Below are 25,487 nucleotides of genomic sequence, written 5' to 3'. Positions count from 1 at the left end.
CCAAATGATCATGGCTTATCGCCAAAACACAGAGAGGAAATTCAAATTTACGTCTACAGAGGGATTGTTAAATATGTAGGCTGTGTGTGAGGGGATGGACCATTGCTCTAATTACTTATCCAAGCGAATCGACTTACAGTGCGTGCATCTTTTGTGAGCACTCCTGACACACAAACCGTGGAAAGCCACTGAAGGTTTTTTTTTCTGGATGAATGTGCCCCCCTATTGCGCTCTTCACTTGGCCCGCCATCACAGAGGCAAATAGTTGTTGCTGGACGGTATTCTCTGCACTCATTGCGGATAAGAGAGAACATTGGTAATCACTTTCAACTCCCATCAAGTGATTATTTTGGCGCAATGGCCTGCCACTGTGAAATGGGATTAGGTTTCACTGTGGCCAGAAAAAGCCCCTATCACTGCTCTCTGCTGGAATCTACCGAAGCAGAGTCACAGGACGGAGAGCCAAAGGCCAGCAGGGGCAATCGCGGCAGCACCAGTTATTACAGGGTGGCTCACTCTTTTCAAGAGCATGAAAATGAACTTTAAAAGCCATCTATCTTTAAAAGTATGACGTTTAAGGGAACAAGGAATGTCATCAAGGAAGGAGGCGGGAGAATAAAGACAGTACTGTGTGGAGCACCATTTTCTAAAACAAATCAAGGCACTTCTTGTGTTTGTGATTGACTGGAAGAGACACAGCATCATTTATTGATGAGCTCTGGTTGTTCAAGGAGAGATGCGAGCTTCTTTCAAGGAGATTTCCAGCTACTTTCTCCCCTCACATCTCCCTCAGTGGCGCATAATAACCAAGCAGGAAACCAGAATCCCAGCTTGACCGAGCTTTTTCTCTCAATATTAGAACAGCTTTGGCTTTGTAGCCCTCACAAGCTTTGAGGAAAGTAAAGCCTTCCTCTGTTTGTCTCCATCTCCATCTTTCCCCGAGCGCTCCCCGAAAGACTTTCCCGCAGCGCTGGTAAGGAATCCCCCCCAAGAGACAGAGCTTCACTTACAGATTTCCCACATTTTCAGTGGATCCCAGTTATGAAGGATTTTCAGATTGGTGGAAACCACACAATGCAGCCCTGATGAGGAATGAGGAATGAGGCACATAAAGATTTGGCTGAGATCAGCCAACTCATGTGGAATGACAATAAGGCTCGCCGTCTACTCTCGGTTTGAAACACGCAGGGTTAGCATGATGATGAAGAGTGAGGCAAAATAAAGGCAAATCACAGTATTTATGTGTGGATATAAGTGTTTTTCTTAAAGACCATTTGGGAGCAATGTTTGATGTGAAAAAAGGTTTCACAGCTGTCTTAGTTTTTTTCACTCACTATGTGTCTTTAGTTTGATCATTCTTTAGTACAGTAATGCTTATAATCCAAACACATGACTCACAGAGTTTTCTTCCTCTGTCTGTGAACTGATGGCTAAGGCCTTCAGCCTTGGAGTAAACACAAAGCTGCTGCAAGTTTTTTTCCAGGGAAATCCCTCAGAGTGCCTCTCATGAAAATGCTAAATCATTCCTTGAAACCCCCACCATGCACATCTTTGTTTCTCTCCACCTCCCTCTTTTTTCTCTATACTATTTTTTTATTAACTCTGAGTGTTACCTTTGCACACTTCCTGCCAGATGAGTTGTGTAAAGTGTCTGAATTATGTTTCAAATGAAATGAATGTTGTTCATTTTATTTGACCAACATTCATGTGAGGTAAGACACTGTATGGCTAGATTCTCCAAAATTTTCAAAAGACTTTTGCCTTAATTTCCATTTAAACCTAACTTCATTGCTAACGCTCAGTCATAACAATTTCAATTTGACTGAACAAAATAACAGCACATTAAGCTGCTATGTTTGCTTAGTGTTTGCAAAGTTTGGTGTTTTCCAACTCACAGATTGAGAAAGAGATGAAGATAGTTTCTATCATTCCAGTCCCGTTCCTGGTTAGTTTTATGTCCCTGTGGTTTATTTGTCATATTTTACCAAGATTTATTTGTTTACAGTTTATAGGATTTTTGCTGTTTTCTGGAGTTTGTGGGTTAGATTTTGCAGTAACATGTTTTGTCTGTAGCGGTCAACCATGAGCGAATAATTAGTCCCCATCATCAAAATAATCACAATACATCACCAGTAATAAGTATTAGTGCATATAGTGGACTATAATAAAATAGCCAATAATTATCTAAGTAGATATACATTTTTTCACAGTATGTTAGCTTCAGTTGTTATGAAAGTGCTACATACATCAAACATAACTTAAAACGGAATTTGACTTCACAATGTAGCACCTTCTCTTTAAGATGCTCCTGCTCTTTCTGACACTCAGCCTCCAGCATGTCATCACAACAATGCTTCTCATCCCATTTACAACCTTTCTTAGGAGCACTGGACTGAGAAGTAGTTCCTATCATAAGCTCAGCAGATACGCAGTTCCACCAACTGTTTCCAAATTTCTGCTGCTGCCAATCTCAAGTAGCTGTGTGGGGGATATGAATCTAAAAAAAACCGAGATTTTACATAAACTTCCCATATGCGATGGTATCATTACGCCATTGCAATCTTTAGTAGAGACAGGAACACTATTTAAGTTGATGAAAAGATGGAGGGAGTTAAATATGGGTTGTCCTGGTAGGAAATTTGTGAAAAGCCTACAAAATAGAGATTGAGGCAGGAGCTCCTCCTCCAGGCAGACATGGGACCTACCTTTGTGGTTGTTAATGTTCTTCACAGTGAACCACAATGACTCTGTAGTGTTCATATGCTATGTAATCCCAGTATTCTGTGCCTCTCTAGATCTGGGCATGGCCACATGTCTGTCTCCTGGCAGTCTCATGGGTTTTTTCTCATGTTAAATCACCACCTATCACACTGATGCTGCATTCTTCTGTTTCTAATTGTACTATTAATAAATGTATACTGAATTAAGCTACACATTCATATTTGTGTTTAAATTGTCAAGACATTAGCAGTTCAGTTAGCTCAGTTACAGTATCTCCTGACTAAATAAGGCCCTCTTTCTGTTTGATTGACCATATAATATACTGTATATATATAATATATATTTTGCAATTTCCGTCTCAAATTAAAGAATATGCCACATAAACACTTTAAGTGTTTCCTTTTTTCTTTTCCAATGTCCTTAGGTTTGAATAATTGAAAAAATAACAGGATTATTGGTGCAGTTGGCAGGAAATCTCTAACAGTGACATTTTCATTTTTTCTCTTTCTGTGCTTCTAAAGTTTCCTTCTACTCCACTCATCTTACGCTTTCTTCAGCTTCATTTTTTTATATGTTGTCTTTTAGGCTGTGGTTTCCGAAAAGTTGCTTGCTCTGTAGCAAAGCAGTATTTGCAATTAAATTATTATTATTTGTGGTATTACTTACATTCCTAATTTGTGGGCAGTTTCTTTTGTCCTTTCCTGACTCATTTCTGCTGCTTTTATTTGATAATGTTTTAGCATTAGTAATCTCACTTATTACCTTGAGGCCCTTTGGTAAAGGCTTGTGCTGAAGTGAACATTTTTGCCAATTAAGTTGTAGAGCTGCTGATTCTAATTTCAAACATTAAGCTCTTATTGGTGACCAGTGCCGCTGACCTTATCTTGGTTTAATAAGCCCAACAATTCCAAGCAATTTTGCAGGTGTTTAAAAGATGCTTTTTAACTGAATTACATTTGCCAGGATTAATTTAAATATGGTAATGTGGTATATGCTAGATTTTTTAAAGCAACATGAAGATCAGAACTCAGCTCTTCACCCTTAAACAAAAAGACATATTCCTTCACACAATCTTGTTTTTGTAAAGTTGTTATCTCATTTGGTTTTCCTTCAGTGGTTTATACTCTTTTTGAATTGTGACATTAAAAACAAGGAAACCTAAGATTCATGCACATGCAGAATCTAGCTCTAACCAGACTGAAAAACTTTGCTAGTGGGACCTGGAGAAGAGACTAAGTATTAACAGATTGTTCTAAATTTCTGGCTCACGTTGTTTGTTTTCTAAGCTTCAGGTTTTCAAAGTCTGTCAGAGGAAACAGCCAACATGCCATTCTCCATCTGCACATCTAAACACAACCAAGCATTTATCTGTAGGAAATAAAGTATGAGTTTATATGTTGTCTTGATGATGATGATGGGTATTTTACCTCAGTTTTCCATTATTTACCTTTCTACCAGTTTTGCCAACCCCCATCTGATCTTACAGCATGAATATTACTTCTGGGAAATTTTATTTAACATTTAATGTATTGTGCAAAAATAAGCTTGCGATTTACATCTTGTACCTCAAAGTGTTTCTCTATGTCGCGTTTTGTTGAAATGCATTTTCACTGCTACCCATTTTATTTATTACCATGTGTGTTGAAGGAGAGATACTTCACAAGATCTGAATTTTTGAGCTTCATATGATATTATAATATTATTCCCTACCCAAAAATATACTTGGAGTGTTGCCTCAACTATTATCATGCTATTTAATTAGATATTTAAATGTCAAAAATACTTGAATGGTTTTATAAGTCTTATTAAACCTAGAGAAATAGCTGTTCCTCTTGAGAGCATATTTGATTGTCTTTAGGTCAGCGTGTGCATGAATGCCATGACAGTCCAGCTGTGAAAACTTTCTGCTTTTATGGAGGCAAGATGATTTTGCTGCAATGTAACGTCTTAATTTTTATGGATGATGATGCATGTTTTTCAGTTTTGCATACTCTGATACATTTTAGCCAAGTTTTTCTAACACCGTTTCCAAAAATATACAGCTGTGCACAAGAACATTCATTTTTAGAAATGTTAGAAAAGCAATCTTTACAGGTTCGGCATTAAAATAACTTAATTTAATCTGAGACACAGTTCCCATCATGGGGAGTCCTGATATGACCTGAAATACTCAGTTGACACATGACACATGATATGTTATTTTAAAGGATTTTCCATAGCAGACTGAGGGTATAGGATTTCAGAATTGCAAAGCTCCAAAGGCCTCTACATTCATCTGGCCTCATTTATAAACTTTCAGTTTATCCGGATAAAAGGGAAAAGTGGTGGCAAACTGTAGATCATAGGGTCACACATTACTTTGTAAATGGTCCAGATGTTGTGAATAATACTTTTTCTCATTCAAAAAGCTACAAATTAAATGTAATGCTGTGCTTTTCCAGCTCTGCTGTGAATGACACTGCCAGCAATTATTTTATAGGAAGCAGCCTGATGATTTTCTGTTCTGTATTTGCTTTAAATGATTAGTTTCTACAAGAACAAAAATCTCCAAACAAACGTTAAATAGATGTTAAATATTTTGTGTAGTCATGAATGATTTACAGTGCATTTACATTAATAGATACAGTGCAATAAATATTAATGAAGGGAAAATTTTTTGAACTGAAAATGTAAAGACAGCAGTGTGCATATACATTCTGTTGTGTAGTGGAAATACTGCAACCATTACAATAAACTATTACACCATCTTTTAATTAAAGCTAATGTTATGAGTATTTACACATACTGTTATTTGCATTACTGTGTTAAGCGTCTACATTTCCCATTGCTTTGTTTGATTTTGCTTCTCGGAGGCCATATTTTCTTACAATCTTAAAGTAATCTTGATCAATCTTCAGGTGTCTAAAGGCTCTTAAATATTTCTCTTTGACCCTCTGCTCCTTTTTCACTCTACCATTCAATGATCCTGATCACAATGCTGTATTGTTCATTATGTGCCTAAAAATTTACAAAGTGTTAAAGTTCCATGCTTAAAACTATCTACTACAAAAAGCTATATTTAAAAGTCAAGATTTTTATGGACAATATAAATCTAATTCTCCAAAATTCTTGTTAGTGTATATGTAGTATTTTATGCCAAACATAGCTGAATTGTCATTTTGTAAACAGACTCAGCTAAATAAATAAAACAAAGTGTCTTTGTGAAAAATCTATTTTTAAAACTGATTAAGTGAAATTGTGGTTCACAGTTTTGGTGCTTAGAGTGAGGTTGTCTTTGAAAGGTCTGTTTGGAAATTAGGTTGCATGCTAAACTTAAGACTTTTTCTTCTTTAGAAAATGAGTGATAGTATCAAGAAGACTTCCAATGCAGCTCAAGCATTTAACTACACTTTTGACTGAAATACTTTTTGTTTTCATCCACCATAATACAATATTTTTTTTATCCATTTAAATAAACTTTAAAAAAAAACTCACCTTGGTGTTATTGCTGCAATACACAACTTAAAATAGATGAAATTACTTCTTAATGAATCAAATGAATTTGCCTTTAAATTTAAGTTCAAGTTCATGTTTTGAGTATACTTGCCTGATTTAGTCTTTTTGGGGGTCTAAATTTAATTCTAAGTCCAAACTTACGTAGATTACTTTTGTAATGGGCAGTTTTACTGGGTCTAAATCAGAGCTACAAATAGATGTACCATTGACTATCTGATTGACATCTAACAGTAGATTCAAAATTGAAATCAAAACTATGGCTCAGTGGATAGATTTCTATAACCTGAAATTAATTTTTAGTTGTGCTCTGAACATTTTAAATTATCAAAGGGCTTCTCTCCAAAGCCCTATGAGCTGTTGCTCTTTCTTTTTCCTTCTCCTCAGCATGAAACACAGGTATGTTTTACATGTAAATTGCAAACAATTCATAGATGTGGGACATTTTTCTCACTGTAGCATACTGATCTCTAAGAGTAAGGGGCATGAACCAGGTGTGGTATTCATTTGCATCAAAACCGTGGACTGTTTGTTGCACCTCCTTGGTAACATCATAATAGTTGAAGCCATAACAGCTGCTGGATCTGATAAGCATTGCAGCCGAGGTATGAGTGTTATAATAATTTACTTGGTTTGGACAAGTTGAGGCCTTTGTATGAAGCCAACTTAGGCAGTTCTGCTTCAAATTCACCTGGGAGTAATCTATCCAGATGTGCACCAGAAGAAGTTAATATTGCTTCCACCGTGCCTCACCCAGGACCTTGTCATGCTGCCAACATGATAATAAACCACTACAACCTCTCTATGAAAGTTGTGAGAACCTTCACTATTAAGCACAATGTTGAGCTCACTCTGATCTGGGCATAAAAAGACCTCTTTAAAACCTTCTGCACAATCTATAGACTGTTTTTTTTAACATTATAGTGTTCTTAATCTTTCTGAAGGGGTTCTAAGGAGGCATTTCTGGGTTTATTTCAGTAAGCTCTTGCTCAAAACTGATCCACAAAGCAAATACTGCTTTACATTTAGAGCAAGCATTGTATTCTTTGTAAGGTACCAGAAAGCAGATCCATTCTTCTCTCTTTGTAAAGGTCATGCTGTCTGCAATTCACAGACCAACAATGTTAGTTTGGATGAGCTCTGGACCACAACTCTTCATGGATTACAGCCCTCGGCCCCTCCCACACTGCTAAATCATTTTGCTAATGGAATGCCACGAATGGGTTCTGAACTGCTGTTTTAAAAAAAGGACAGTTATTTGTAGGGAGCAACAGATAATCCATTTTGCCTACACAGACCTGAGAGAGCACCCACTTATGCTATCAAGTGCACCGGAGACACTCTAATCCATAATCCACTCTTCATTTCTGATTGCTTACATCAGGAAATTGCTTGCGTCATATGTACAGACCCAGAATAATAACCAAGTAGAAACCAGGCATGCTCTGGCTGCTTCTCCAAATGACTTGGTATGCAGGGATGGTGTAACAGCAAGGACTTCAAGCAGTTAATTGAGAGCTAATGCTTTGCCAGACGGGTATGCAAGTATGTGGCTATCTACAGGATAAGATTGTGTTCTTGTGTGTGAACTGAAACATAGTCAAAAGCTCACATGCTAGGTTTTGTTTAGATGTTTTTCCATGTGGTAGAACAAATGAAAATAGAAAGTGGGTGTAAGATGTTGTAGCTGCAGTTTTTTCTCAACACACCGATATAGAATTATGTACTTCTTTAAAAAATAAAGTGTTGGTAAATGTTGCACAGTAGGCTAATCTTATCTTATCTTGGCATACTTGCCAAAAAAGTATTCAATAGTGAGATATTAAGAGTTCTGTTACAGTCTAAAAACACTATGATAAGTTCTTCTTTAGCTACTCAATACAACAAACTACTGTGGCCAAAGTCCAAAGGTACAATCCCAGATCTCCCACTTAAAAATGTCATTGTCCAAATGACCTAAACAAAGATGTATTTTGGTTTTGGAGTTCTAGTTTTCTCTGCCATTAATCCACTTCCAGAATGAAGCTGATTCTGGATACCGGTTTGGAAGAAGTAATTGAAAATAAAACTGAACTCCAGCATATGGTTATACAGGAAACATTTGGAGCCACATAATGTTTAAATTTCCTTATGTGCTGGTCCTAAACTTGTGTTATTTAATGTTTGTTGCAAGTTGTATGCTATTCATACAAAGTGCAGATTCATTAGATAAAGCTTTTTTAGCATCTCTCTGACAAATCTAAGGGTGCACCAATTTATCAGTGCAGATTTCTTAATTTTGGGAGATCGGTGATCAGCCAATCCATACATGTGAAACCGATCTCATCTGCCTCAGCAAAGGTACAAAACTCGCCCACTGTCCTCTTCTGCTCTCTTGTGAGAGGGCTGATGAACAGACCAGCCCAACTGGTCATGACTGCACATTTACAAACATGACCATTTGCATTTAACAATAGTCACCCAACTGTTGCCAAGTCAGCAAGTTTCTTGCTATATTTAGCAACATTTAAAACAAACAAAAAATGGTATTGACCAAAATCAAAATTGACAGGTCAGGCTTTTTAAAAGACCAGTGATCAGAAAAAAAACTACCATCAGTGCATCCCTAGACAAATTCCTAATACAATCACAAGTGGTTAAGAATATTTGTTTGATTTTGAGCAAAAGTGATCTGATGAAGATAAGTCATTATTCAGATAATACAGTAAACATTCCCTGAAATTTTATACCATTCTGCTAAGAATTTTCTGATACAGCATAGCTTTCTCTCCTGTGCCTTAAGTCCACATGGACGTTAACTGGCTCTTATAATCCTTGAGCTGGTGTGAGATTTGCACAAATAGTCCCCTCATGCCAAAGAAAATAAAAACAGAAAGCATGACAGTGATCTTTCCATCTATTTTTTAACTGTACGCACACAAAAATGAGGACTACTTTCCACACAGTGAAACATGGCAATGGCAGCATTATGCCTTTCTTCAGCATGGACAGAGAAACTGATTTCAGCTGATGAGTAGAACTGAATTGATTGAAGAGGATTCAGTACAAATGCAGCTACAATTTTCAGATTTCAGTTTGTAAGAAAGCCACAACTGTTATTGTGGCTTTCCCTAATGAATGAATCACAAATTATCTCACTAATTTTGGGGTCCACTAATCTTCAAACTCTAATTTTTTTTATGGCCAAAAAAGGTTAGAACATATTTGAAAACAGAACACTGATATATTGAATTGCTTTTCTAAAATCTTTTCGTGGTTCTCAGCTGTTGTTGACATGCCAGCCTTCCTGCCCTCCTGTCATTCCTCTGCTCCAGGTGGTCCAGGTCCCTGTGGAGTCCTGTGAGCAGTACACTACGTGTGCTGAGTGCCTCAGCGCTGGTGATCCCCACTGTGGCTGGTGCGTGCTCTACAACATGTGAGTCTACTCCCTTCATTTTCTCATACATCCACCAAAGCAGACGGATTAAAACCACAACGTCACTGGTTTTACCAAACTGCTCACAAAGAAGCTGAGCGGGGTTAAGCCTGCAGTCCTATGATTTGATATAGCACTCTTATTATAGTCTCTGGAGCTCCCCACTATCAACATCTGGCACGAAAATTGGAAAACCAGGGAAGTGGTTGCTGGACTTTGTGATCCCTCATAAGTAGCGGCATTTAGGACAACAGAAGCTGCATGATCACCAGATTTCATTGTCTGCCGAACCAAAGGATAACGGGTGTTAATGGAGGAAAGAGGGATTAGCCTTCCAGCCACAGCGAGCGCAGCAGATGCACTTTCTGCATACCCATGAAACATTTTGGACCTGACGGAGCAAGCTTTATCTCCTCCATCTTAATTATCTGACCCCAGGTTAGCTTGCATAACACTTCGATATGGAGCAAAGGGGATTCAGAAGATTAAAAGCCTGCTTTTCGGCACCAGCCGCAGTGTTTGAAGCTGACCTCAGTCGGAGATTTATCCCTGTCTCATCATTTCATGTCTGCATTTCAGCTGGCTATATCTTGATGGTAATCAGCATTATTTAAATTACAGCTCTCTATATTATCAAACTCAAAGGATAGGGGAATGAAAAAATAATGCTGTTTAAAAATCCAAATTACCTCATTAAGTAACTGTTTTTTTTTTTCAAAGCTAATTCTGTCTGCAAATCTCATTACACTTTTTATTTGAATTAAACTTATCGGAGTGAACAGGCTGCTGTTTCCCTCCAGTTTTGAAAAGAAAAAAAGTCCCACACTGCAGAGTAAAACTACTTTGTTTTTCTGCCCTATTAAATGCAGATTGGGTTCTTTTTCAGCTCTCTGAATGACACTCACAGTGTCATGTTGACTGCTTTCAGCGTCTCACTTTCCCACCCGTGGTGATTTGCACCAAAGCACCTATCTAACAGAGTGGGTAGGGGGTGTTTGTGCACATGTAAAAAGCCTGAAGGAAAAAGGGAACAAATGGTTTGATCAGACAAAAACACAGTGAATGAAAGAAACAAAAATAAAAGGCAATGAAAGACAGTCAGAGATGAAAGGTGCCTTTTTTCTTTGACACTTCAGCTGATGAGCGGTCAGAAGGTGATCCGTGCTCCCGTAGCCGTTGTTTGCCTCAAGGAGCCGAGCCAGCAACAGCTGCCACCACGTTTCCAATCCACCTTTATAGTGAGCCATAATTACAGCAGAGGCCTCAGTGCTCTTTGAGTTCTCTCAGGAGGTGCCACCCCCTCAGCTGCATCTGAGCCTGTATTACTACTGTCTCCTTTTAGTACGCATTAAAAGAAAGACATGATGGTTTACAGCCAAAATGCTCCCTGGGTTTGCTATTACAAGTCAACTTTACAGCTGATACTCTTGCCTTTTCAAACTGAACACGCAGAGAGATGAACCATTTGGAGTTTGCCTTTCAAATGAATAAGTACAGCTGGAACAAAAAGTATCTTAGCAACTAATCCCCATTTCCAAGACTGGACAAACTGCTTGAAATTTTCAATATCCACTTGTAGTTTAACTGTATATTCAGTGTGCTTTTGTCTCGTATAAAAATCCCTGTGATGTCCCGCTGTGCTACCCATCCTTTCACTCATTACTTTTAATTGCATATTAGGATTTAGGATTTAAAGCTTTGTAATTTACTTGAAAAACAAGCCAAAACTAAAGTCCGATTAACATGCTCTCCTATTTGTGATGATTAAATGAAAAAGTAATTGGCTTTTTGAAACTGGTTCCAGTGATACTCTTTACACCAGGCAATTGTCTGTCAGTTGCATGAGATCAGGTTGTGGAGATTAAAGATCCTGGATGGAAATTCAGACATCCCTTTCCCAAGAAACTCTCTGCAGTTTATTCTGGGGGATACTAAGCTGTACCTTGGCTTGAGAGGATATACGGTCACCTCACATTTCTTAAGGGTCTGCCAGTGGAAGCCTCCATCAGCAGACTTCTTTTGATGGAGAGAAGACTTTGAACAACACCAAGATGATCAATTTACTAACCCTATCTCTAAGGCGGAGTTCAGTGACTCTACAGAGGAAGCTCAGTTCTTGTTGCTCGGGTTTTGCTCTTTCTGTCTTGATTCACATTTTGACTATATTTAGGGTTGCACTATTCACAGTGCTGTGAAAATTGAGTTCCACTTTTTGGCTCTGCTCTTCCTTCATCATGACACATACCCCCAATCTCCTTCTACATCCTGCCATCACTATTGACATCAATTTACTCCACCTTAGGCAAAACTTAACCCCTGACCTTAAGGGATTAATCCACCTTTTTCCAATTGAAGACACTGGCCTCAGACTTGGAGGAGCTGACTCTTGTCCTGTCTGTTTAACATTTGGTTGTGAACTGCTTCAGTGGAAGTAGAAGAGGGAACCTCCAAGGGAATCACATTATCTGTAAGATGCAAAGATGAAACCCTGAAGAATACTACAAGAAATGCAGCCCTGCTAGAGTCCAATTTGGACTGGGTGTTCTGGTGCGCACATCTGTGTTCATAAAATTAGAACCGGCATTTTCATAATAGGCTTGAAAATAGACAGAATTTGTCCATCCTCTAGGAAGTGGATGGACAAATGGATGGCGTAAAAGATATTTGCCCATCCGTGCATTTTTTACACCCAGTTCATCTTTGCATAGGGTGCTGGTGAAAATCTGCTGTTGCCAATCAATAAATGAGAAACCAACATGTTGGTTAAGAGGTCAAAGAGACACTGGACAAACTACCATGTGTGCAAAAAATTAAAGGCAATTTAGAGTGGCTAACAAAACTTGCATGTTTTTGGTTTGTGAGAAGATGCCAACGTAAAACCCCCACATGCATAGGAAGACGATACCATCTCCATACAGGAAGACCCCAGCTGGGATTTAAACTTAGGACCTTCATGCTGTGAGGCGACAGTACTAACCACTGCTGTGTGGATGTGGTGATGAGCTTTACTTTTATGGTTTCCACAGTGTCCAACAACTATGTTATTGGTAATGTGAAGTTGTAATTAAGCAATACTAATGCTTACGTCAGCGTATCATGTTGAAGTTGGTCTGTTTTGTAAAAACTGATCCTCTTGACACTATGTACTCTTGAAGAGTGATGCATCGTTAACATAGTTGTGTTGTACATTGTTCAATACTTATTTTCAACCACACTTTTCAAATACACAGTTCTGAGCATGAAAACAAAATAAACATGCACTACATTTTCTTAAGATTTTGAAAGCAAGAGAAAGCATAATGAAAGTTTTTTTGTTCAACAGGTGTTCACGAAAAGATCGGTGCCTGAGAGCAGAGGAGAGCTTTCGCTTTGCGACAGACATTGACCGCTGTGTGAAGGTTATTGCTCACCCGGACAGCATCGCTGTATCAGCACATAGCGTCCCCGTGAGTCTACTTATCATTCTAACCAATCACTGCACTGTCACTCCACTAAAAATGCTAGTGTTTGTGAGCAATCACCTTGAGTAGCCTTTTAGAGCCACATAGAGAGTTAAGTGAAAACCCAACAGAGATTAGCTTTGTGAGAGGTGAAGTAAGACTGGAGCTGGACTCTCCCTGTGGGGCATCTATTGGATTTGTTTTGGTTTAGATGTATTGGAACACTAATTTGATGCTTGATAAATTTGGAGATGTAGCCAGATGCTTAGATTAGTAAAAAAATAAAAATTAAATAAATAAAAATACATGCAATAAAAACAACTAAGCACACCTTTTCAAAATGGCTTTTATCTAAAATGTCTTTTGACATTTTATCATTCACACACAATGTAGAGTAAAACATATCCGTTCTCTACTTACACCAGTTAATGCTACTTTTCTCTCTTGCAGTGCATTGTGTCATTATCTACATTTTTAACTTTAATTATGATTTTTTTTAGCTCCTGCTGGAGGTAAATAATGTTCCAGACCTTTCTGCTGGAATTACCTGTTCATTTGGCCAGCAGGCCCAAGCAGAGGGTCACGTCAATGGGAATAGAGTCATGTGTCTCTCACCAGCTGGGAAGGAAGTTCCTCAGATCCCAGAGGGACAAGGTGAGTGAAGATATTAAATCTGCAAACTAGGGGTGCCTTGATTTGTCATCCTAACTGATGTTCTAAGTAAGATTGATCCGTTATTTATATGAATGCATTAACTTTTATTAAAAGTTACAACTGTAACAAACTGCTAGACAGTCCTCGGAGTGCAGTAAGGAGCAGTATGATTTTGCATCTGTGCATGTGTGTGCCCTACATACAGTAGTGTTTGTCTACAGGGTCATGAGTTGGTTGCATCTCGCTACAGTTTCAAAACAAACATAGCAGATAAGGCAAATGTCTCACTGTCAAACAAGCTGAGTTAGAAGAGTATTTAAATTATCAAAGCCTGAAGTAGTTCAAAGTATGAGAGTATTCCATGTTAGCTAATGATAAATTAAGTGTTTAGATGCTCTGTTAGGTGTTGTTGTGAAGCAAAGCAGCACCGGCAGAATGTATGATGAGTAGCTAAAGAGACAACACCCAGAGGCTACAAATGAGCCAACAGAGAAGATAAAACCCTTACATTTATTAAAGTTGCTGAATGGTCTCTAAAGCTAGACAATTTGTTTGTCTGTTACATTTTTTCTCAATAAGTGTTTGTATAATATATCTTAGATGGATCTTTGACTGAAAAGTGCTGTGCCTGCATGTGCTCATGTCAATACTTTATTTACTGTTTTAATCTCATTTAACAGCGTCGATATTATAAAACTGAATAAAATTTAAGCTATGCTAACACATGCAATGCACACAGCTAATAAATACAAATTTTTTGCATGCTACAATACATTTCATTAAAGGCTGTAATAGACACAAACTTGTTTTTCTTGAGAGTTGAACTCTGTTTTTATTTACTTCTGCTTCAGTCTGAACTAATAAATGAGGGTTTCATTATTTTTAGTTAATGTTGTAAGAGGGGAACTGAAAACATTTTAATTTCCTTTCCATTTACTTTAAAATTGAGACTTGTTCACATTTTATGATACATCATAAATGTCATGAATATTAATTGTAAAAAAATGGGTCTATTAGAAAAATCAATAGCTTAGACTAATTCTGAAATTAGTCTACAGATTCTTTTGAAATAAATTCTTAGCAACCCCGACATTAAAAAAAATTCAAAACCATTAAAGGTCTTAAGTTACCTCTCATTTATCTATATTTTGCTTCAAAAAAGAAAGACTTTGCTTTAATCTTTTAAAGTGGTCTTGAGTCATGTTCCTTGATGGTTTCGGTATGAAGGTTTTTGTTAGAACCTCTAATTATCGCCAGTTCCTATTTAACTATTTGCAACTGTTAGCTTTTTATTGGTCATGCTTGTTAAGTTTGACCAGTGAATCATTTAGGGATAAAAGACTCAGATGTACCACTTTTTGCACGTAACCAAATTAGGCAAATAATTAATTTTATACTGGATCTTCAAGGAATTTGCTGCTGTGGCAAAATAATTTTTAAATAATTTTTTTCATCTAGCCTAGAGTTACATTTTTGAATGAACAAGAAACTTTCTATAGAAATAATGACAGTTTTTTAAGGCAGTGGCTAGATTAAACAAATAATGATTCATCTTTCAAGTCCTCTAATTGGGTTTTGCTTGATTTTACTTTCCTTTTTCAGATACTATTCATCTGCTGTTGAACATTTTTAGATGGACAATTGTTCTGCCCTTTACTTACTTCATTTTTACCAAGTTTACAGTTTACTGAATTGTACAGAAAACAAGTAAAAAAATCCTATTACATATAGAAAGCCTGAAGAACTACTGATCAAAACCACTTTGTAAGGTTACAATAAAGTCTGGCTGCATGAAGCAATGTAGTTGAAACTCTTGTAGTTCTTACACAGTACTTCAAATAGGGTTAATGTAAAAATGAAAGGTTTTAAGCCAAAGTAGACGTCCTTTCTATTTAGTGCCTCAAGTTTTGTATATATTTTAAGTCAGGTGAGGACCAAGTGCTGCAGGATTTCCTCCAACAATTTAAGCTAATCCTTGAATTGAAGCTTTTGACTGAAGGCTTTCTCCTGACAGCCCTTCCAGGAGCCCAGACACCAGGTGGCTCTTTGCAATAAAATGATAAAAGTATTACAAATTTCTCCTCATTTTGACTTCTTTGATCCTGTCTTTGTTTTGGCTCTTCTACTCATCCGTTTTTAGTCTGGTTTTTTCTTCCCCCTTTTTCAACTAACTGTATTCTTTGTACAAACACTTTCTTTCAGACTGGGCTGGTGTGGAGCTTCGTCTGAATTCAAATGAGACGGGTCAAATGGTCGCCAGTACAGAGGTGAAGTTCTACAACTGCAGCACACATCAGATGTGAGTGGACCGCCCTTCCCCCACCTTTGATTTGTTCAATAGATGGAGGAACACAACTTAATTTAGGGCAATGATGTACTGATGCTTCCAACCCCACTTAAGATCGCGCTGCTAGATAACCTCAGAGTTCAATTTATCTGTCAGGTTTCATTTAAATCAACATGATGAATTTGTCATGGGCTGTTTATTTCGCCTTTGCTTTAAGTGGTAGTTTGTGGGCTTATTGCTTACAGCTTTGAATACAGCTGACGAGTTTTCTGTTTGGTAGTACACACTCAATAGCTATTTTTTCTTGCTCTTATCATGTAATTACTATGAAAATTATTTTGAGATTTATTTGTAGAATGGTTGTTACCATGGCAAGTTAATTTTTGACATCAGTTTCTCCCGTTGTTTGAGTGCTAGTTTGTGTAAAGACAAATTTCTTTTTCACCACTGTGTCTCTGACCACAACACAGAGATGCAGATATAATTCAATTGGGATCAGTAATAAGAAAAATAAGAAACAGCATAACAAGACAAAATAATTCATCTTTTCTTTATTTATTATATGTTTGCTTATCATCCTCTGCATTTATCTGCACAGTTAAAGTTTTTAAGTACAGTTTTTACAATAACTATAACTTTAAATTTTACTGCGGCACATCAGATAAATTCTGAAGAAAATGTCCCAAGATGGTTCTGACGATGGCAGTGGTTGCTGGTGATTATATAAAACTTTCAGATGTTTAAAAAATATTGGGGCTGTTTTTAATGCCACCCAGTTGCTTTTCTAAAAATGTTTCAATTTCACTTACAGTAAAAGTAACTTATTATTTGAAATGCATACCAACAGTTTAGGTGTGTGTCCTATGTAAAGTGACAATATTAGAAAATCTTGTAATGGCTAAAATATTTAGGAAATATTTTAACAATTGCAATAACCAGATTCAAGTACATCTGGTGTACTGGAAAAATTACTTATAGCTTTTTTATTCTTAAATGTCATCACAATCCTATTATTAAAAAAAGCCAACATATATATATATATATATATATATATATATATATATATATATATATATATATATATATATATATATATATATATATATATATATATATATATATATATATATATATATTTCTTTGTGTTTTGGTTGAAAAAGAAAATCCTCCCAAAACTCAATTAATCTCCATAATCGACACTTTTTCTTCTTTACAGAAAAAACCCCTAAAAACATGAAGAACTGTAACCTTAAAACCAAAGTACGGAATGAACTATGATTTTTGAGTGTCATTACAGCCTCAAACAAAATTTGCTTTAATCCACCTTGGTTTTTAAATTGAAAACAATCAGTGAAAGATTAGGGGCATAATACTTGTACCATTAGGGGATAATGTTATAATTTCTTATTTTAGTTTAGATTCAAAACTACAAAAGCATTTTAATCATTTTTATGTGCTGAAATGGTTAATAATGAAGTTTCAGGCAGACAAAAAACCAAAAGTCTGATCTGTAGGTCTTTTGTAACAATGAACTCAGTCAGACATGATACTGAAATTCAGTTGCCATCTAATCAATACCAAAATCAAGCCCTAGTGTGATTTTGATGGTGCAATTTGAGGATACCACTTTGGACTTTAATATTTTCAAATCAATGTGAAATTTTCCTGCAGTGAAACTTTGCTGTCTGGCTGCTAGAAACTATTTCTTGAAGGCTGGCATTCTCCAAGGGCTGCTAAATGGATAAGCATTAGACTCACAGACCCCCCTCTGACCTAACTTTGTCTCAGGGGAGTCTGCAGGGGAAAATCATAAGACTCTATTTTTTTTTTTGTCCTCTTCTGGTGCCTCAGGGCAGGTAAAACTGTGTAAATTAAAGAGCACTTTATTTAAATGCCAACCAATATAAGCTCCCTAACTGGGTCCGGGAAGCTGTTTTGACTATGAGCCATTTTGCAAATGTCAACTGTATTAATCACAACAGTAAACTATGGCAAGAGGCTTGCATTTTGCATAACAATTACAAGCAGGAACAATAGCGGATCTTATTAGGATGAACGTTAATTAGTTGTATGTGTCACTCTTTAGAAACAAGCAAACTTCTGTGTGTTTGTTAGAAACACAAGACAGTTAAAGTCAAGAGGCCAAATCACAAAACTAAAAGGTCACATGAAAACCTTTCATACAATGTATTCTTTATCAGCCTCACTCCGTGTACTAAACAAAGAGTAAACAGGAGTTGGCTGAAGCAGAGTGCTTTTTTTTTTTGATTGACTGGGAATTAGTCCACTATGTACAGACATCCCATTTATTCATTTTAACTGAAACATGGATGCCACAACATACCCATAATAAATCATTAGTGATAAACAGTTGGGTGCTCATCGCATCTGCTCCACACCAATATGGCCTCCATTAGCTGCAGGGTGACCCTGTATACTTGTGTGATAAATATTTCACACAAAACATGCTCCTAACCCTGCTCCTTCTTTCCCATCTCCCTCTTTACTATACCGCCGCATCACATCAGCCTCCTTAATGAATTATCCAGTGTCTGCAGCACCCTGCTGTAGTTACACTGTGGCGATACACAGCCCCTCCCACCCTCTATGCTTTTTTTCCTCACGTAGCACTTTTTAATGTCCGTCCCAGCCTTGGGCAGCTAATTATTATCAAAATTTAATTATGTAGCTCTACAGTTATTGCCATTTGTTGGTCGGCATGAGCTGCAGTATCAAAAGACTTGTGGTGGTTTATGTCTTTCTCGTGGCTGCATCCCATTAAATAAGATTTATTGCTCTTTCTTTTTACTTCTTCAGGAAAAGTAGACATTTTCCATTGGAAATTTTCTTTAAATTGTCTCCGTGTTTGCTGTTTAATCGAGTTGGCTGAGGTTGTTTAGGAACAACTTTAATCCACAATTGACCGCATGCTAGAGGCAACTGAATCTGAGCCAAGGATGTTGCACAACCCTACCCTTCACATAATGAGCTGCCACTTTTAACCCATGTTCTACATAATCAGATGATGAATGGGTAAAATAAAAGTACCACCTGAAAATAAAGAACATTATGTGAGCAGCTGTAAAAACAAATTTAATCAGGTGAATACAGCATACCCTAATATTATTTCACCCTCTGGAGATAATTTGTAAAAAGTATTACAATAAGATCCAACCTCCGAATGCCATGCTTATTTGCACATGTGGAAATTCCCATAAAATAAATGTTCCTGAAGCATTTTTGTAATTTATGCTTTGCTTTTTAAGTTGATCAGATGCATAAGCACTTTTTTTAGTATTTGGTAACCAGGGATTCTATATCCCAGGACAATTATGGGATGTTCTATCTGCAAATCCAATTTTCTGACTTTCCAGTTGGAAATAATACCTCTAGAAGTTGGAATTTGAAATGGGGAAGTCAGAGTCTGATGTGAAGCCCTGACTGCTGTAAACAATATAGGTGCTGATGAGTGTATAAAAAGTAATGATGTTCCATGTATTGTTAAGCCAAAAATCATTCATACCCCTTGAAGGTTCAGATTCAGAGTTATTTTTCATTCAACCAAGAAGTTTATTTCTATATTCCAGGACAAATCATTCACTCTACATTCATAGTAATATTTCAAAAGGTTTAAAAAAGCACAGTGGAGCTTTGGCAAACAAGAAAGCTGGGCAACAACCAAAGTTCACCTTGCCACCACTATGCACGGTGTGGAGATTGTAAAAGATGTTAGTATTGAAGGCTGTGAGCTAGAAAAGTGCAGAAAACAGTGGCACTATGTTGTCATTAAGTCTCCATAACAACCATTTTCAATTTTCAAAAGGGTCTTAAAAAGGGTTGGCAATAATTGTGAACTGTATGTTGACAAGTTGACATCACAGTACATCTAACAAGGACATTGTATGTCCTTGATGCTTCATAGCTGTTTGGTACAGTAATTAACCTTTACTAATTAAATAATAAAAAAAATAATAACTAAAGTTTACTTTAAATGCAGAGGTTTGTCCAGCGAGTCTGCTTTCTCATGGTCATTTTTAATCATCTCCAAAATGACAAAAGACATTCAATTTTGGTGTATATAAATCTTGAGGAAAGAAATTAAATTGAATTAAGCCTGGCAAAACGTTGCTGAAGATGAGTCTGAGAGAGTGTTTATAGTTTAAAGATGTCCATATTTATTTATGGTTTGTAGTAATATGTGGTTATTTTGTTGTGCAGGTGTCTGTCATGTGTGAACAGCACATTTCGCTGCCACTGGTGTAAATACCGCAACCTTTGCACACACGACCCAAGCAGCTGTTCTTTCCAGGAAGGAAGAGTCAATGCATCAGAGGTACAGAAACAGAAATACTGCACCTGATATTTTGAGGTTTTAATAACATTGCCTACATAATTTTTGTTGACATGATCTTAGTTTTTAGAATAGTGCATCGGATAAAACTTTCATTTGAGGCTGATCCTTAGTTTTTAGGAGTAAACCAAATCTGTATTTATGAAAAATCTTTATTTATTGCATTGCATAAGCCCATGCACCAAATGAAAATGAGTTATATTTATACTGATACTTTTGCCCCATACACCCTTTTAATCCCTGTTCTACATTGGTCTCTATGCTTATGTAACAGAGCATAAGCTTATAAATACAGACACACACAAATATGTAGAAGAGGTTTTGGAAATGTGGTGCAGTGATTTGCTGTCACTCACAGCTGTAACCATGCATTTTATATACAGAATATGAAATTACAATTTTTTTTGTCAGTACGAAACATAAAATTAGACTAAACCCTTCCAGTTTTAGGTCAGTTAGAATTATCACATGTATGAGCTAGATGTCAGAATTATATATATATATATATATATATATATATATATATATATATATATATATATATATATATATATATATATAAGAGAACCAAATGAACCAGCTGCTACAAAGTGGGACTCACCCTGAATGGTTAACTGAAGGGCGGACAATCCTAATCCAGAAGGATCCATCAAAGGGTCCAGTCCCACCCAACTACCGACCAATAACCTGCCTCTCCACAACATGGAAGTTCATGTCAGGCATCATAGCGGCCAAGATAAGCAAACACATGGATAAACACATGAGCACGGCACAGAAAGGTATCGGTGTAAATAGCAGAGGAGCCAAACACCAACTCCTCGTAGACCGCACAGTTGCCCGAGACTGCAAAAACCGACACACCAACCTGTGCATGGCTTGGATTGATTACAAGAAAGCCTATGACTCAATGCCGCATACTTGGATCATTGAATGCTTAGAGATGTATAACATCAACAGGACTCTGAGAGCCTTCATTGCAAACTCGATGAAGCTGTGGAAAACCACCCTTGAAGCCAACTGCAAACCACTTGCACAAGTGTCCATCAAATGTGGCATATACCAAGGAGATGCTCTGTCCCCGCTACTGTTCTGCATAGGCCTGAACCCCCTCAGCCAAATTATCAACAAGACTGGCTACGGATACCGACTCAAAAATGGGGCCAACATCAGCCACCTTCTCTATATGGATGACATCAAGCTGTATGCCAAGAGTGAGCGAGACATCGACTCACTGATCCACACCACCAGGATCTACAGCACGGACATTGGGATGTCATTCGAACTAGAGAAGTGTGGTCGGCTGATCACAAAGAGGGGGAAGGTCATCCGCACAGAAGGGGTCTCACTCCCAGAAGGAACAATAGCAGACATAGAGGACAGTTACAAGTACCTAGGTATACCACAAGCAAATGGCAACCTCGATGAGGTCACAAGGAAAGGAGCCACAGCTAAATACCTCCAACGAATAAGGCAAGTCCTGAGAAGCCAGCTCAATGGCAAGAACAAAATCCGCGCAATAAACAGCTATGCCCTGCCAGTAATCAGATACCCTGCTGGAATAATTAGCTGGCCAAAGGAGGAGATAAAATAATAATAATAATAATAATAATACATTTTATTTGAAAGGCGCCTTTCTGGCACTCAAGGACACCGTACAGAGAACGAAAAATAGCAAAAACAATAAAATATAGCAATTAAAAGTAGGTAGAATAAATACACAACAATGTATCTATATAAAATCTATATGTAAATCTATGTAAAAATCTATATAAAAATCCCCCGATATTAAAGCCACTGATATTAAGACTAGAAAACTACTAACAATGCATGGAGGATTCCATCCCAAATCCAGCACCCTGAGACTGTACACGAGCCGCAAGGAAGGAGGCAGAGGACTAGTGAGTGTGAGAACCACAGTCCAGGACGAAACAACTAAGATCCATAAATACATCAGGGACAAAGCCTCAACAGACAATGTGCTCAGTGAATATCTCAGACAACAGGGAACGGAGGTTGAGGTGCCAGAGATACCATCATGGCAGGACAAGCCCCTACATGGGATGTACCACCAGCAAATAACCCAAGTGGCTGATATCAGTAAATCCTACCAATGGCTGGAAAAAGCTGGACTCAAGGACAGCACAGAGGCCCTCATCCTGGCCGCCCAGGAACAGGCCCTAAACACCAGAGCAATAGAGGCCCAGATATACCACACCAGACAAGACCCAAGGTGTAGGTTGTGCAAGGAGGCCCCTGAGACAGTCCAGCACATAACAGCAGGGTGCAAGATACTGGCAGGGAAAGCGTACATGGAACGACATAACCAAGTTGCAGGCATAGTGTACAGAAACATCTGTGCAGAATATGGACTGGAAACCCCGAGATCAAAGTGGGAAACACCCCCAAAGGTGGCGGAGAACGCCAGAGCTAAGATCCTGTGGGACTTCCAGATCCAGACAGACAAAATGGTAATGGCGAACCAACCAGACATTGTCGTAGTGGATAAACAACAGAGGAAAGCTGTTGTGATAGATGTAGCAATACCAAGCGACTGCAACATCAGGAAAAAGGAGCACAAGAAACTAGAGAAATACCAGGGCCTCAGGGAGGAACTGGAGAGGACCTGGAAGGTGAAGACCACAGTGGTGCCTGTGGTCATCGGGGCCCTCGGGGCAGTCACCCCCAAACTGGACCAATGGCTACAACAGATCCCAGGAACAACATCAGACATCTCAGTCCAGAAATGTGCAGTCCTTGGCACAGCCAAGATACTGCGCAGAACCCTCAAGCTCCCAGGCCTCTGGTAGAGGACCCGAGCTCAGAGGATAAGAACCACCCGCGGTGGGTGAGAAGGGAATTTAATTATATATATATATATATATATATATATATATATATATTCATTTGATTCAGAATGTGGAACAAATGCCAATACAGCAATGGCAACAATACCATTGCTTACAACTGAAACAAGAAATGAACCAACATTAGCTGAATAACCTCTTAGAGAGGAAGAATCCAATATTCCAAAAGCAACATAGCAAAACCAAATCATAGTTTGTAATTGCATTCAAGAGCAATGTTCTCACTTTTTGGAGACATGTTTTGTGGTAGGATAAGACTAAAATTGATGTGCTTGGCTAAAACAAGCACTGTTAGATTCAGGAGAAAAAGTAAGATGCCAGTTAATTCTTAAAAGGCGTAAAGGCAACAAAGCCATTGCTCGCATTTGTCATCAAAATGTTCTAATCTTAATACCCTAGAAAATTTGTGGGCAGAGTTGAAAAAACATGGTTGAGCAAGATGGCCTCTAAAAATAACTCAGGTTTGAGTATGTGGAAGAAAATATTTGACCCAATTCATCTGGTTTAAAAGTTATTTCTACCAAATTCTAAGGAAATGTACATAAACTTGTGTGTATATATATATATATATATATATATATATATATATATATATATATATATATATATATATATATATATATATATATACTGTATATGTTCGGCGTATCCTGCAATTATAAATAATTTTGGTAATCTTACCTGACCCAAAGAAGAATAGTTTAGACTAGTTTAATGCCAAACAGAAAAAAAAAAAAGATGTAAATGTTGCTTTTATGTGTACATGTGCTAACAGTATGACGGGGGATATTCTTATTAACTACTTTTTTTCATTTGCTCTCACAGGACTGCCCTCAGCTCCTCAACTCTGGGGAAATTCTTATTCCGGCCGGCGAGGTCCGACCGATCACCTTGAGGGCCCGAAACCTCCCTCAGCCGCAGTCGGGCCAGCGGGGCTATGAATGCGTGGTGAACGTACAGGGCGTCAGTCACCGTGTCACGGCACTGCGCTTCAACAGCACCAGCGTTCAGTGCCAGAACAGCTCGGTATGACCCCGAACATTGCTCGGCGGGAGTCTCTCAGCTGTCAAACCAGAGACAGCGTCTCAGACGCTCTATTGTCAAGCTGTGTATGGTGTATCAGCATCAATGAATTTTGCCTTAGATGTTGCACCGTAGACATGAATGGGGAGGAAAGAAAAAGTTGAGGTGATGAGAAAAAGTGCAAAACATAAGGAAAAAAATAATTTTCCATCTCTGAATTTTGTGAAAGCAATTCAGAATCATCAGGGTTTCAGAGGCACCCCGTAGATTTTTTGGGATTTTCTTTCCTACATAATGCAAATCAGAAGGTACATTTTGAAGCACAGCATATACTGCAACGCTGTGACAATGTATGAAAAGGCCATTTTCCTCAGATTCAGATGATTGGTCACCCCAGCCAAGGTTTGTGTCCCTACATGTCAAAGAGGAGCGGAGCAGACAACCATAGCAGAAAATAACAGATGGTTAAAAGCCTCGTCTCTCCGCTGGCCTTTCATCCTCTGATTTTCCCCTTTCAGTCTCTCTGTGTCTTCTTAGATTCTCTATCCTCTGACTCCATTTGACTTTCCTCTCTCCCTGTTTCCATTTTGAAGCCTATTCCCTTTCAATCTGTTTTTTTCTGCTTTTCAGTACATGTACGAGGGTGTGAAGATCAGTGACCTGGCGGTGGACCTCTCCATCGTATGGAACGGCAACTTCATCATCGACAATCCTGAGAAGATTAAAGGTGCCTCTGCTATCCATCACTGCCAAGCCAGAGGAGTGTAAAGCACTCAATCCAGAGGCGATATATGGTTTATAGAGAGCACTTCAAGGTTCCCAAAAGGCCTTGAGAGAAAGTTCACGTTATCAGCGGGATTTTATCAAAGAGCACCAAATCACTTCTATGCTCAGGGGGGGGGGGCAATGGGTGAATCTTCATATTTGCTCAACTTGCATCCCTGATTGGTTTCCTTTTTTTCTCAGTCAATTTTTGAGATAAATCAGTTTCAATATTTTATACGTATATTCACAACACCAAAATTAAAATCAAGGATTCCCTAAAAATGGCAACGGATTGTAGCATTGGTGATTTTTTTTGTCACTTTGAGTGGGCTACATCAGGCTAACAGGAACTAAAAAGAAGGTTTGGCAATTTTCCTAATACATGGCCTTAATATAAAATATTTATGACACAAGAATATTTCAACATTTTGCCACGTTACAACAATACACTTCAATGTATTTAATTGAGATATGG

At 37.9% G+C, this 25,487-nt stretch overlaps 1 protein-coding gene across 1 annotated transcript in view; it reads left to right on the top strand.

The window, feature by feature from the left end:
* Window positions 1–25,487, top strand: part of LOC102218448 (plexin-A2-like) — a 96,387-nt gene that overhangs the window by 31,113 nt on the left and 39,787 nt on the right. Inside the window, exons 5-11 of the mRNA XM_005802192.2 lie at window positions 9,528–9,628; window positions 12,951–13,074; window positions 13,569–13,722; window positions 15,925–16,021; window positions 20,228–20,342; window positions 24,050–24,250; window positions 24,878–24,974. Coding sequence (XP_005802249.2) covers window positions 9,528–9,628; window positions 12,951–13,074; window positions 13,569–13,722; window positions 15,925–16,021; window positions 20,228–20,342; window positions 24,050–24,250; window positions 24,878–24,974 — 889 coding nt within the window. The remainder of the gene's footprint in view (window positions 1–9,527; window positions 9,629–12,950; window positions 13,075–13,568; window positions 13,723–15,924; window positions 16,022–20,227; window positions 20,343–24,049; window positions 24,251–24,877; window positions 24,975–25,487) is intronic.

This window comes from Xiphophorus maculatus, chromosome 20 (assembly GCF_002775205.1).
Source record: "Xiphophorus maculatus strain JP 163 A chromosome 20, X_maculatus-5.0-male, whole genome shotgun sequence".
Classification (NCBI taxonomy): Eukaryota; Metazoa; Chordata; class Actinopteri; order Cyprinodontiformes; family Poeciliidae; genus Xiphophorus; species Xiphophorus maculatus.
The sequence above is the reverse complement of the archived record's forward strand: the minus strand, read 5'-3'. Positions and strand labels throughout refer to the sequence as shown.